The sequence below is a fragment of the Eublepharis macularius genome, chromosome 4, assembly GCF_028583425.1.
Source record: "Eublepharis macularius isolate TG4126 chromosome 4, MPM_Emac_v1.0, whole genome shotgun sequence".
NCBI lineage: Eukaryota > Metazoa > Chordata > Lepidosauria > Squamata > Eublepharidae > Eublepharis > Eublepharis macularius.
Window position 1 is genome coordinate 70609759 of NC_072793.1, and position 15069 is coordinate 70624827.

The following is a 15069-nucleotide window of genomic DNA, read 5'->3' on the forward strand; positions in this document are numbered from 1 at the left end:
TATACCTGCTACATGCCGGGCCGAAAAAGTAATGTTACAGACTAGACACCGTAGAACAAACTGCCGGACAAGCCGCATCACCCGCTCAGAGCGAGAGGACTGTCTGTTGATTACCTTCACGGTCGCCTCGTTGTCGCACCAGAATGTGACCCTTTTGTCCCGTAGGAGCTCCCCCCAGATGGAAACCGCTACCAGGATAGGGAACATCTCCAGGAACGTGAGGTCCCTGAGGATCCCCAACCCATCCCAGGACGGGGGCCAGCGCTGTGCGCACCAGCGCCCCCTAAAGTACACCCCGAAACCCAAACTGCCAGAGGCGTCTGAATGCACCTGTAGGTCTGACCCTGGACAGAGAGGGTCCTGCCAGAGGGACACCCCGTTGAACCCCCCCAAGAAACTGAGCCAAACCCGAAGATCTGCCTTGATACCCCTTGTTAGGCGGATGTGATGATGGGGGGCGGACACCCCCCGACAGGCCCAGGCCAGGCGGGCGCAGAAGGCCCGCCCGGGGGACACTACCCTGCAGGCAAAATTCAGGTGACCAATGATAGACTGCAACTCCCGCAGGGTGCACTTTTCGCGCAACACGACCCCAGCAAGGAGTTCCTGTAGGCGGGCAAGCTTATCGGTAGGAAGCCGGGATAACCCTGCAATCGAGTCCACTTCGATACCCAAGAACGTGATGCGGGAGGCGGGGCCCTCCGTCTTCTCCCGCGCCAATGGCACCCCCAGCTCCTCTGCCAGAGCTTGAAAGGTGCCAAGGCGGGCCGCGCAACACGCCCTATCCGGAGGGGTCATTATCAGGAAGTCATCTAAATAATGCGTAATTAGTGGGGTTCCCATGCGATCCTTCGCGGCCCACTCAAGAAAAGTGCTTAAGGCCTCGAAGGCCGCGCACGCCACTGCGCACCCCATGGGCATTGCCTTGTCGACATACCACTGTTCCTGAAACTTGAACCCCAGCAGGCAATGATCCTGCGGGTGGACCGGCAGCAGCCGGAAGGCAGACTGGATGTCACATTTTGCCATAAGGGCTCCCAGCCCGCAGGACCGGATGAGGCGCACCGCATGGTCGAAGGAGGCATACTTGACAGAGCATAACTCAGGGGGGATGGCCTCGTTGACCGAGGAGCCTTTGGGGTATGAGAGATGGTGTATCAACTGGTATTCCCCCGGGACCTTCTTGGGGACGACCCCCAAGGGGGAGACTCTGAGGTTAGGCAGGGGGGGGGAGGAGAATGGACCCGCTACCCGGCCCGCCGCCACCTCCTTTGCAATTTTTGCCGCCATCACCCCAGGGAGCTCTCTGGCCGATTTTAAATTGCCCGAGCTGGTGGCCAGGCGAGGGCCGGTGAACGGGATGCGAAAGCCCGCCGTAAAACCCGCCCACAAGTATTTGGCAGCCTCCCTGTCAGGGTAGCGCGCCAGGAGGGGCAAGAGGGCCTGAGTCCGGACCGGGGTGCGTGCCATGCCCAGAGGCCCTGGCGCCGCACTAATTGCCGTTGCCTGCTGCCTGGGAGGTGGATTGGGCCGATCCCCCATCCCTGCGCGAATTGCTGTTAGAGGATCGGCCTCCCCGAAAGGGCTGCGCATTGGCCGTGCCCCGGGGGCAGGCCGGGCGGGAATGCGGCCCCCCCGCACGCATCACAATTATGCTCGAACCGGCATTTAGAACGCTGGCACTTCCCCTGATTGTACTCCCAACAAAGGCCCCGCGACTTGTCCCGCCTGGGTAACCAGCGCCCCCCCCGAGGGGGGTCGCCCCTCCCCTTCATGTGCGGCCCCACCAGCCATAGCCACAGCTTCTGGCTGATAAGGTCCCACCTGGTCCTGGGATTGTGGGAGGCCCTCTTCCGGAAGGCCTCGTCATAATCCAGGGCTGCAGAGTCGCCGGCCAACGCCCGGGCTCGCAAGACATTCCCCAAGTGGTTGGTAAGGTGCCACCCCCGGTCAGGGAAAGCCGCCTGCACCACCCCCATGTAGACTGTGAAGCCCTCCAACCAGTCTGCAAATGTGCGCTCCACGGGCTCCTTCCTGTCCCTGCGCTTCTCCCGCCTGGCCGCCGGGGCGCACCTCCCATCCTCAGCTTCTGGCCTAATCAGCGACAGGACGTTGACATAGTATCCGTCCAGAATTCGCTCCCTCACCTTGCGGGACAGGTGAATTCCCGGGGGGTCCTCCTCATCCGTGTAGGAGGCCCCCAAAGAAGGAGGGGACTTCTCCTCACCCCAGACTGCCCGAGGATCGCCCTCCCCCCCGTGAGCCTTGGCCCTCCTACGTTGGGCCCATGCGGGGAGGCCAGGGACACCCGCTGCCACCTCCCAGTATTCTTCCCCTGGGGCCCCATCCTCGGAGGAGGAGGACTCACCTGAGCTCTCATCGCTGTCTGTCTGCTCCTGGCTCCGGCGATGGGCCCTCCTCTTTGTTGTCTTCCTCCTCTTGTGTCTCTTCCGCCGCTCCCTGCTACCCGACTCCTCGGAAGTTGAGGGGGAGCGCTCTTCACGGCCCTGTTTACCTGCCTTGCCCCCACTGACTGTCCTGCGAGTTCTGCGCTGGGGGACCTCGACAGGCTCCGGGGCAGGTTGATCCGCCCCCGGCCCGGAGTTCCCCAGGTGCTCCACCCGGGCAGTGAGGAGCTCCAGGGCCCGGGTGATGCTCTCCAGTGCGCTGGGGTTGGCGCCCTCAGCCGCAGGCTTGGCCCTCCCTTTTGCCCTCCCCCGACCAGCTGTTGGGGCCTGCTTCCGCTCCTTCCTACCGGCGCCGGTGGCCGCTTGAGGGACCTGAGGCGGCCGGGCCGGCCCAGCTGCCCTGCCCTGGCGCTGGGCAGGCGTCCGCTTCACGCTCCCCCCCCCCATCCCAGAGGCTGAAGCCCGGGAAGCGGGCATGCGAGGGGGTGCGGCGCCGACCGCTGGTTTTTTACCCCCTCTTGCTGCCTTGCCAGCCCCCCGTTCCGGAGCTGCCCGAGACCCCTTCCCACCGGGGGCCTTCCCCTTCCCCGAGGGGCCCACCCCGCCAGGCGCAGCACGCTTTGCAGGGGCCATGGCACACGGGCCCGCGGCTAGCCTCCCTTCCCTTCTTCTTGGCTTCACGGAAGGGGGGGGAGAATGACCGGACCCCCTTGGATGTCTGGAGCGCGGGCGCAGCCAAGCCCCGAGCCCGCAGGTCGCCGCCGACGCCGCTCGCCGCTCCTGGCCTCTGCCGCACGTGGCTCGGCGCCGGGGGCCTCTGTCTTCTGCCGGGCCCGAAGCCTCGTCGTTCCGGCACTGCGCCGCAGCACGAGGGGCTCAGCTAGACCCCTTCGGGCGGCCGGAACAGCCTCGCTTCTCCCGGGCTTCTGCTGCCTCCTCACCGCGTCGTCCTCCCGATTCTTCCTCGCCGCGTCGTCCTCAGCTGCGTCGTCCTCAGCTGTCCCGGAGCCGCGCCGAGCCGAAGTGGAGGGGGGCGGGACCGGCTGCGGGTTAAATACCCGACTGCCGGACCAGAGGGGAACCCGCGGCCAGTCAGGCCCCGCCCCCCCGTCCACCACCCGGGCCGCTCCTGATTGGGCGGCCGGGGTTTGAACGGATTGGTCGAGGGCCCGCCAAAGGCATGCTGGGCGAGCCCTCGAACATGGCGGCCGGCCCGGGCCCCCGTGCTCCCCCCGGCTGCCGGCAGCAAACAGGACCCCAGGTGAGTCTGGGGTCTCCGCTTCTAAAGGTTGGGTCAGCCATTGGAATTTTTTTCTTTACCAGCTTGGAAAATAAGAGAATTGCTTGCTTTTTCATTTGGAATTTTAATTTTGTCATACTTTTCCCAGCTGTACAGCAATAAGAGCTGGCAAAGTCGCTTTCTTTCCTTAGGAAACTCAGATAGAGGATGAGATAGAGTATCCCATGTTTTATCAATTCTTCAGCTACTTTACCATAGTAGGAAGATTATTCCTGGACCTCTTTATAGTTATGTTTACTAACTTACTCAAGTTCTTTTACTGATTCCACCAAAGCACAACTGCTGGCCATTCTCCTTTTTATCTATAACTGGTTGGGATATTCAGCCCTGGCAGTTTTAGGTGCAAGAAAATACGGAGTTGGTCTGGATAGGCAAGTGTAAGACTTGGCTCAAGGTGGTACTAGCCACTTCACTTCAGAGAGGGTCCTGGAAAAATTTCTGCAGCCCCCTATTTCATAGCCAGCCAGCAGTTTGGAAGAGGAACGATTTCTGCAAATGAAGCAGCACTATGTAAGATCTGACTCCTGCCTCTGTAAGCCTTGACAACCAGTCTTTCCATCATGATATGGACCTCCTTCAAACCTCCACTTTTAGAAACTGTAAGCAAATTTCTCACTGAATTTGAGGCTGGAGACTTGTCTATGGAAATATGAAGGTCACGCTTACAAGCTCTTTCATGTCAGGAGACATAAAAGCATCTTGCTTTCTATTTTGTTTGGTCGCTTTCCATGAAAAAGTAGTACAGATGGCTGATTGTAGATAGGATTAAGGGTGGGAAAGTCTGAAGGACCAGAGGAACATACTTGTACATGGCGCTATTAATATTATCCAGTCTGCTACCAGTGTGTGGTAGACAGCCAAGGCGGACAGCTGTCAATTTGGATAGCTTTGCAGTAGCAATTTGGCATGGGTGAGATGAACTTCATGATCCTTCCCTTCCCTTTTGTGTCTCTAGAAAGAACAGTACTGACTGTGTCTCCTTTTTGGTTCTGTTCCATAATTCATCTGGACTAGGTTCTGTGTCCTGTGGAGCAACAGCAGTAAATGAAGTGAGAAGACTTAGAAAGAAATAAGAAAACCACTTAGCTTTATAGTGTACAACTAACAGATGTCTTGACTAAACCTTTAAGAGCTTTGTAAAAAGTGGCAATTCACGTGGCATGTTGTTTACATAATTTGTTAGGAGTGTCTGTGTGCACTTGCAGTTTTATGCAGAGGTTTCCATGGTACAGTAAATATTGTTCTACAGCAGCACAACTGATTGCATGAAATCCATGATATTTTCATCGAAGTGAAACTACCTCTGGGTGATTTTAAACTAAGGATGTTAATATGTAAAAGGCAAAAAGTTCCCAAAATATTTCCTCTGTTAAGTCTCTTTGGGGGGAGGGCGGTTGTTATTGAAAATTGCCATGTGAAAAGTATTATATGAAGTGCAAGAATGGTGGGTTGTCCCATTCTCCTCTTTGGTACAGAAAGAAGCTCAAGACTGCAATTAAACAGGATTCTCACAGCTGTTGTTAGGATAAATGTACATCTACCAGGAAAAACTAACTACCTGTTTCTGTGTTCTGCAAGGGTCACATTTTAAAAGGAAGGATTATGACATGTTTTTTTTTAATATTCATGATAATGAAGACATGCAGGAATTTGTACGGAGACAGTGAGTGGGATGATTTGAGGGAATTCCAAAATGATTTGAGGGAACTCACAAAACCACTTCACCTGCTGAAGCTCCCCTGAATAAAAACCACATACACCAGCTGAGATTAAGCCAATTGCAATGCCATGCCATGCTGGTGAAAAGTAAGTTGCCCTGTTGGTCCCGTGGAACAGTCCAAAACCAAAATCCAGACAACATCTTTTATTGAGAACCAACCTAAATAGCACAGCACATTGTGCAAAATTTCAAATTCATCATGAAATGGGCTTAGAGGGATCTAACCCTATTTTGGATGGCCCTGTGAGTTGGGTGGCTAAGAGCTGCTTGGGGATTATTAACCTGTCCTTTTGAATTCTACTCCTGTGCATACCTGAAAACACCTCTGCTGTTGTCTCCCTCCCAAATCAGAAACAAGGGGGATTCTTATTTTCCAGCTGAGTTCCAATCTGAAGGTTCATGGTTCTTTGAAAGCTGCTGGGATATTTGCAGTGTGCTTTATAAAACTGCAACCTTACTTGCACATGTGCTTAGTTGCCCTCAAGTGCCTGAGGGCCAGTTAAGTGCATTAATAGTGATTATGCCTCTGAACAACATCCTCATGGCATTCATTTTAGAGAGGAAAATATGCAGAGAGAGTAGACAACTTTGCAAAAGGGGCTCAAGAAAACCTTGGCATTCCTGATGCAGGGGTTTTACAGCACAAAGCGCCATTGTCTTGGGAGAGTTTTATTTAAAAAGAAAGAAATCATGCAATGTGACCCATTGTCTAGTTTAGCAAGATGCCTTTGCATTTTTCAGTGATTCTTTCAGAGTAGCACCAAACCAAAAAAGACCCTTTTGCACATCCTTGCATTTTTCTGAAGGCAATCTGGAGAACAAGGCAAAGAGGAAAAAAATTAATTTTTGATTGGCATAAAACTAATGAAGTTATCAAGAAAATAAAAAGATAAGTCCTATTTGTTTTTAGACTAGTTTTAAAATATTTATTATTCATTGGAGAAAAAAATACAATCCTATAGTTCCAGTTGTGACTGCAGATCACTCCATCCATGGTAGAAGGTATCCTCTAATCATTGTGTGTTGTCACTGTGTTTGTAGTCTCAGCATTTAGAGAAGGGATTATTTTTGGTTCTAATTTATTTATACTCTCTCCCAACCTTATTTTTCTATATTGAACATTATGCCTTTTCAGTTCTTTTGTCCTTATGCCAGAGGGGTTTTTTTGGGGGGGGGGGAGTTGAAGATAGGAACTTGAGTGGTTATTCGCTGGTGAGTAAAATGATTCTGCAGGTGCTCGGGGGATACCTTTTTCACACAGGCAAGTTATAGCAAGGTATTTTGCAATTAATGAATAAACTGATAGCAGGTTGAACAAAACTGAGCATTCATTTTTGTGCTTCTGTCCCCATGGCCCTACATACTCCTGAGGCAAATTTTCCATTGCAAATAGAAGAAGTACCCACAAAATATTATAAACCTCATTCCAGGGTTCTGCCAGATATTTTTACTATGGATATTAATGAGGAGAATAAAAAACAAGAAAAAAGCAAAGGGTTGAGTTCATGGGACAAATAAGAATACATTTTATCATTTACGTGGTTAACTGACTCAACTCCAGTCTTTTGGTAGCTTTCCAGGGAATTGGGGCAAAAATTGCTGTACATTTCTCCTTATGTCTCCACAATGAAAATAGATACTGGCTTGCTTTTAATAAAAGCTGAGAGCTCAGAGAGGAGGCCAGCTGGGTGACCTTGGGTCAGTCACAGCTTCTAGCAGCTCTCTCAGCCCCACCCACCTGACAGGGTGTTTTGTTGTGGGGGTAATAATAACATACTTTGTAAACTGCACTGAGTGGGCATTAAGTTGTCATGAAGAGCGGTATATAAATCGAATGTTGTTGTTAGCATATTTCTAAATGGTCCTGTAGCCATGGGGCTGCTGGTGTGGAGGTGGGGATAATAGAATTTATAGAATTATGCATAGGATACAGAAAGTGGCTAAAGAATACTTCCTTCTCCTGTAATACTAGAATTTGCAGGTACCCAATGAAGTTGCTGGATAGTAGATTCAGATCAGACAAAAAGTAGTACTTCTTCACTCATGGAGTAATTAACTTGTAAAATTCACTGCACAGGAAGCATTGGTGGCTGCCAGTTTAATTAGCTTTAAAACGGGATTTGGCAAATTCATGAAATACAGGTCCATCAGTGGATATTAGCCACAATGATTATGTTCAGAAGCAGTAACCTTCTAAATACCAGTGCGAAGTGGAAACAGACACTTTGTTTGTGGGCAGTACAAGTCCAAAAAAAAAATTCAGCAGGAGATTCCATCTAAACAGGGACTTTAACACTGGAGGGTGATTATATGAATTTTGCTTTAGATCATACTTATATGTCCCAATTCAGTTTGAACTTGAGGAGCAATTTAAATCAAGTAAAATTTCTCATAAATGTCCAAGGAGAATAAATCTGGATTTGGGTATTGTACCAAGGAAAGCAGTTTGCAAATGTGAAAGCTCAGTTTCCCAAGCAATGAAGAGATTGAATCAAAGGGACGTAATAAGGTTGAACCCAGAACTCACCTTCTTGCTCTAAATAAGTGTCATAGCTTTATATAATAGACAATTTTTTTCATGTATTTTCACTAACCTCTTCAATAGTCACACTTATTCTGCTAGAAACACATACACATAAAAGTATTCTGCAAATCTTTACCCTCCTATAAGCACTTCTAAACTTAAGCTTGTTTACTAGAGCCTTCTCAGGAAGACTCCATTAAGATGCTGATGTAGATAAAGAATTACGGAAGTTAAAAGGCCTGAACAAGGATGTTGGTTCTGTTACGTATAGGAGGGGTCTTATTTACAACCTTGAATAAAGGCTAGACTAGAACATAGTCTTAAGAGGGCTGGTGGTGTATCTATATGCCAGTTTGTGTATTTGTGTTGCTCAAGAGAACGTGGAGAATTGAAAGGCAGGCTTTTCCCTGTTTGCCTGGCTGAAAAGCAGTTAATCCCCGCCCCAGTATGCTGTGCAATTACTTACGTGTCTGGCATTGAGGGTTCCCTTTGCCGCAGTCACATGCCTGCTGGCTGGCAGCCAGTGGAATCTGATCACTCTCTGAGGAAACACTATCAGTTGCAGATGCAGCCAGGGTTACCAGAATAGTAAATAACAAGTCACAAGACTCGAGCTAGCCTTTCAACGAAAACAAATAGCTTAATATCTTGGTATTAGAACAGAAACTGTTTCCTCCCCTCCCCCACCTTACTTGAACTGCTTTCTGAGAGCTTACTTTGAGTTTTGTTTTTGCAAAAGCAGAAGCCAACGGCTTCATTTTGTTTCCTATTTTAAGCATTTGAAATTGACAGAACCTCCATGATACAAATTTGAAATTTGGTTCTACACTCTCTTTGGAAGCTAACAAATATATGGCATGTCTAATATATGACCCTTTGTAAATTACGTGGATAGAGCCCAGGGGCTAAATGTTAATCTTGTGGGAAGTGTTTTTTTCTGATCTCCCCCTTCCCCAAATCCTAGGGTGAATTGAGATAGTATAAATGGAGTCAGCACTGCTAAGGGGGAAACTGCAAGTTTCTGACCTTGTAGGTGGGGTTGCCCAGGCCACCTAATTTTTTAAAGGTTAGCATCATGTGATGTCACTTCTTTGGAAAAACCATTTCTAGTGATTCCTAGAGCGGCTTGACATCATTTCCAGTTTTCCCTGGTGCATGAGGAGAAGCTGTGTTAGTTTGCTACATCATAACAAAACTACAAGCCTTAGAAAGGTGACTTATAAAGATGGGGCAGGGAGTTATTGTCAAGGTTAGAAGGCCTAGTTTCCAAGAAGAGAATATTACATTGCAGGGCACAGAGGACAACAAGATTCAGTTAAAAGAGTAAATGAATTTTCTAGTGTTGGTGCAGACCACTAAATAGAATGAAACTAGGGTTATATATTGACACTCTCCAGATGCATCCTACTTTACTGTTTGTAACTTTAGATATAAATCTTTCTACCAACTCCATGTAACACTTCATACCTTTGGCAAAGTGAGCTCTGAGTCACAAAAGCTTATGTCACAATAAATGTGTTGGTCTTTAAGGTGCCACAAAAATCTTTAATTTTTCCTAATCTCCCTAATCTCCTTCAAGGTTGACCATTCCAAGTTTTACCCTTATCTCACCCATATGTTCCATCCATATTTTCATCCGTTTACCCAATGCCTAATATACACCCCTCTGCAACTGACATGCGTCCACTTAGTTGTGATTCTGTGCTAAAGTTATGTAAATGATACTGTATATGCTGAAGAGGAAGTCAATCCTGAATTCAAGATGACGCTGTTTAAAATGTTATATACACACAATAATTTATTATTGGACATGACTGTAACTTGTATGCAAGTAAGAAGCCCCCCTCCCTTTTTTGATGGCATACCTGTGACAAAACCTAAGTCTTGCATAAGATAAAATACTGTATGTATTTGTGCAACATAAGATGAATTTACTGGATTAGACCAAGGGTCTATCCAGTGCAACATCCTGTCTCCAGCAATAGCCAATCAGATACTTCCAGGAAGCCCACAAGCAGACTACAAAAAACTCTGTATTCTCTTTTCCCCTCACTCAGCATCTGGTATTCAGAGAGAGTGGAATGGTGTCTGAATGAGGAGGCTGTATTTTGCTGATAGATTGATCATCTATGATTTTTTTTTAATCCATCTAAGCCAGTGACCATGATCAGTCCTTGTGGCAGCAAATTCCATAAAATCATTGTGTCAAAAAGTAATTGATTTCATCTGCTTTGAATCTCTTGCCATTAAAATTTCTTGAGTTACCAGAGTTCTAGTATTATGATAAAGGAAGAAGAAAATTCTCTTTCAACTTTATTTACATCCTTCCCTATTACTGGGATATTTTATAACTTCTTTAATGCTGGAGTACAATTGTAATGTTAAAGTTAAAATGAAATTGAGACTATTTTTGCCAGCACAGTGGGATTGTACTTAACTATCTCTGTATGCAGTTTTTGGCTTGATATTTAAACAGAGTCCATCCTGATAGCATTGAACTAAGCAAAAATCATATATTTTTAGATCATTTAGATACTGAAATACCATGGAACATTGCTGTTTTTGAAAGGGATATTTGAACTTGCTACTTTTATCTAAAGAATGTAGTATTTGTGTTTCTTTTTAGCTAGATCTTATGAAGCTTGAGAACATAGTTGCCTTACTTCCCATTAGTAAGTTTTGGTTTCATGATTCTGACTCACCTCTATACTTCATACAATATATAAAGTTCAGTTTCATATTTATAGGCAGCACTGGCTTTGGGGCAGGAAGATTCTTCTAGAAAGAGAAGGTTGAAAACTGTACCCCAGTATCTTTATTTGTATGATTAGAAGGTTGGATGTATATATGATTATATGTATATGTGTTTAATTTTGATTTTATTGTCTAAATTAAATACTTTGTCTCTCAACCTAACCTATTTTACAGGATTATTGTGGAGATAAATGACTGCTCTCATATTTGAGTATAAAGAGTTGCAGTATACAGATGTAACAAATACGTAAACGTAAAGTGGAACTGAAACATTCTTTGTTTGAATTCTACTTTTGGTGTAACTTTAGAACTAGTGGGTGTTTTCAAACACCCTTATTACGATCACAAACACAGCTTGTGCACTTCGTTCTAACCTCTTCCATTTTCTGCTGTGTTTATTCATGGCACACAAATTGAAATGTTCCTGGTTTGTGAAACTGTCATTCAAACTCCAATTTCCCAGTTTGATGCACTTATGTAAACTGGACTTGTTTCATACCAGAAACAGGGATTCCAAATGATTTGAATCCTGATTTGAGGGGAGGAAATGAGTCTGCATTATGACATCACAGCAAATTGGATCTTGTGAACCCAACAAACTTTCAGTCATGCATAGTGCATGAATGGAAATGGAGAGAGTAACATGAGAACAAGTGATGTTTGTGCCCATCAAAAATAGAGGTTTGTTCTGATGTTCATGGACGGCAGATTTGTTTGTGTTGTGTGACCTCTTTTTCTACTTTTTAATTTAGAACAACAATTTGTAATCTCTACACCATGCCACGGATTGCAGAACCCGTGTGGCTTACCATGATGTCGGGAGTTTCTGAGAAGAACCAGCTTTGCCATCGCTTTATGAAGGAATTTACTTTCTTAATGGAACAGGCATCCAAAAACCAGTATGGCATTCTTTTCTTTTTACTCTTAATGTAAAAGATTTATGTGCTGTCTGAGATGAACTACCACTCTTTTAAAAAGACAAGAATAAAGCACATTGTTTGCCAGTACCTCCTTCAGGTTCATGTTTAGAAACAATAGTTACACAAAGTCAAAGTAGGAGAGTGCAAGTGTTGAGAAAGCATGTGATGATATGTGGAGGGCAATCCTTCTAACCAAAGTAGTAAGAGAAGTTATTGCTAACTAAAGCAAAATACTAGTAAGTGCAGCAAGTATCATGCTGTTATAAAAAAGCTACAAACCTCCTACATGAAAGAGAAGATGTCATGCATTGGATCCCAAAGATGTTCTTTCTGTATGGTGCTAAATGGAAGATCAGATGAAATCTTCAGTATTTTTTTTAGCACGACAAGTCATTTCCATGGACTATTGCAGTTCAGATTCTTTTATGCAGAGCACTTGTATCTTGTTGCTCAGATTGTGCTGCAAAGTAACCAGCCTGATTTCTTACTACTAAGAGCCAAACCAGAGGGGCTGCTGGGCGTTCTGTGAATGACACTCTCAACAGTTTTTTATGGCTGTTTAAATAGCTGGCATTAAGGGGGCCTGATTCAGATTAGGACTGCAGCACAAAGGGTGAACGATTTAAGCCTCCCACCTATGCCATTTTCTTGATTGGAAACAGTCCCAGACAGGAATGCTCCGTGGAATGGAAAGAAGCAACCCCCTTCTTGCTGTTTGATCACAGTCCTGAGCTGAATTGGAAGAAAAGTTTTAGGGGATTCATGGAACTCTTAGGAAAACATCTAATTTGGCATGACTTGAGGCAAAGGTTCACTAGAAATACATGTATAAATTAATCCAGACTGCTCTTGAAAAACTTGTAATGACTGTTTGATAGCATGTAAAAGTTTTGTTAATCCATTAACCTGCATGTACACCACCCGTTGCAGTTTATAGGAATTTTAAGAGCATCATTGATGTATTGGAAATAGTAACAACTGCTTGATATTGAATCCACATTTTTAAAAGTATAAAATTCTGTTTAAAGTGAAGAATAACTTTCATCTCATGTTCTAAAAATAGTAAAGTTTTGCTGGAGTTTTTCAACCTCTTCATGTCAAAATTGTGGTATACCTATATCTAGCACTGTTTAATGTACTGTAGAACTTAAAAGAGAAATCTCAAAAATGTAGCCTCCTTTTAAGACTTTAATGAAATCTGATGTCGGCTGATGTAATGATATACTTGAACAAAACAGAAATTTAGAGACAAAACTATTAAACCCTCAAGCCTCAAACAGGACCGAAATCAGATGCTAGGAGGTTACCAGCTACATATCACCAGATGTTAACTATATTTTCTCAGTTGTTAAATACTGTGCCGTTGTAAAATCTGTACAGTGGAATGTTATAGCCTGGTTTCAGAACAACACTGTTTCAGTGTTCAACACAATCAGGCCTAACTTCCACAGAACCATAAAGGCTTAAAAATCTGAATATAGGGGTTTGGATCATGCCTGAAGTTGGAAATGTCTTGCGTGTTTGTGTGTGTGTGTGTGTGTTCTGTGCTGTCAAGTTTCCTCCAACCTATGGCAACTCTATGAATGAAAGACCTCCAAAACATCTTATCATTAACAGACTTGCTCAGATGTGGCTTCTTTTATTGAGTCTTCCCCCCCATCTCATTTTGGGTCTTCCTCTTCTTTTCCTGCTGCCTTCAACTTTTCCTACCATTACTGACTTTTCCAGAGAGTCTTGTCTTCTCATGTTGTGTAACCAAAGTATGATAGCCTCAGTTTTGTCATTTTAGCTTCTAGGAAGAATTCAGGCTCAGTGTGATCTAGAATCCACTTATTTGTCTTTTTGACTGTCCCTGGTATCTGCAATTGCCACCACAGTGGGAATGAAGATGCAGACACACAAGTTGGGAACTAAAGGGCCACTTTATTAACGTAACAGCAACATATTATCAAACATGGCAAGGGCCTAAACTACCGGTACAGGTAGTTGGGGTCACTCCTGGACCTCCGCCCCAACCTGTCATCCGCTGCCCTAGGTGCAAGCCATCCATTGTATGGCTGGTACCCAGCCTGGCCTGGCTAAGTGGTTCACCCGTTTTAAAGCTCCCCCACCCAATGGAAAGCTGCGGGGGGCAGACTGGCTTGTCCAGGGATTCCCCCACCAGGGCATCTGTCCTTGCAACTGGGCCATAAAGCGGCCAGCTGCTGACACACCCCAGTTTTCTCAACAGTGGGGATATGCCAAGGGTGCTTACTGGCCTGCTCATTTCCCCCTAACTTCTCACCAGCCACCGCCGAGGCCGAGCCTCAGCTTAGGCCGAAGCACCCCACAAATGGCTTAAAGCCAACCTGAGCCCTTGCCGAAAATCATGTAAAAATATGCTGTTACCCTTATGTGAAATGTGCACATCATCCCCTCAGTAGAAGTCTGCAAATTTGGCCCTAATTTGCGGATGTGGCAAATAAATTCCCAACCCAGCTACTAATGCTTTGAAAAGGGTTCTGTTAGCATTATCCCATTCTATGGCTTTGGGGTCCATTGCTTCCTGCTGCACCCAGCGTGGAAGTATTGTCGACCAGAAAATCAGGATGCCCGGCCGTTGCTTGCCAATCTCCTGCAAGTCTACCTGCGCTTGCAAGGAAAGGGTCTTACCCTTCATCAATCTGAGGTCGTTCCTGCCCAGGTGAATGACCAATATATGAGGCGGAGGATCACTCCTCTCTCAAACAAGAGAGGCAGCAGCCTGGACCACCAAAGGCCTCTTCCACCTGGCTATTTGATGGTGGCCCACTGGCCCAGGCCAAGCTAAGACCCGATCGCCATCCTCTTGGCCTGGTGGACTGCCCAGAAAATCATGCTGTGGCCACAGATGAGGATCCACAGCCTCTCCTGTCGAACAACAGCACCTAGAAGAGAAAACAGTATCAGCAAACACATCAAAAGTTAACTCGTCTAAAGCAGCCGAATGTATGCCCAATAAGCCGAAGAACACTAACGCCCCACTCTCTGAATGTCTGAACCTGAGAAGTCCATGGCAATGGCAGTGGATGCAACACCAATATGGAATGAATGGGTTCCAAATCTGACACCTGCCAGACCTAATTTATTAAAGCACCTGCCCTGTGACCATCCAAAATTGGTACTTGGTCAACGGGGACCTGTCAGAATGGTGAAATAAGATTCCCTGCTCGTTCTTGAGTTCAATATAATTCCAGAGAGCTAAAACGGCACAAATCCCTCACCTCGCAGGGTCTGAGGGTGACCGCCGCACCTTTTTGTATTTGATCCGTCTTGGAGTGGCGGATCATTATAAGAACTCTGCTCCCCTCAAATTTTACATCCTTGGCAAGCAAGGCAGGACCAGATTGATTGTTAAGAGACTGGGGAACCAGCTTGCTGACTCTCAGCACACTAAAAAGGCTGTCAAGGAGGCCGCATAGAAA

General features: G+C 46.3%; 1 protein-coding gene across 2 annotated transcripts in view; it reads left to right on the plus strand.

The window, feature by feature from the left end:
• FNIP1 (folliculin interacting protein 1) overlaps positions 1–15069 on the plus strand; it is a 125111-nt gene that overhangs the window by 90582 nt on the left and 19460 nt on the right. For both annotated transcript variants that reach the window (XM_054976204.1, XM_054976205.1), the window contains one exon: positions 11459–11605. In XM_054976204.1, coding sequence (XP_054832179.1) covers positions 11459–11605 — 147 coding nt within the window. The remainder of the gene's footprint in view (positions 1–11458; positions 11606–15069) is intronic.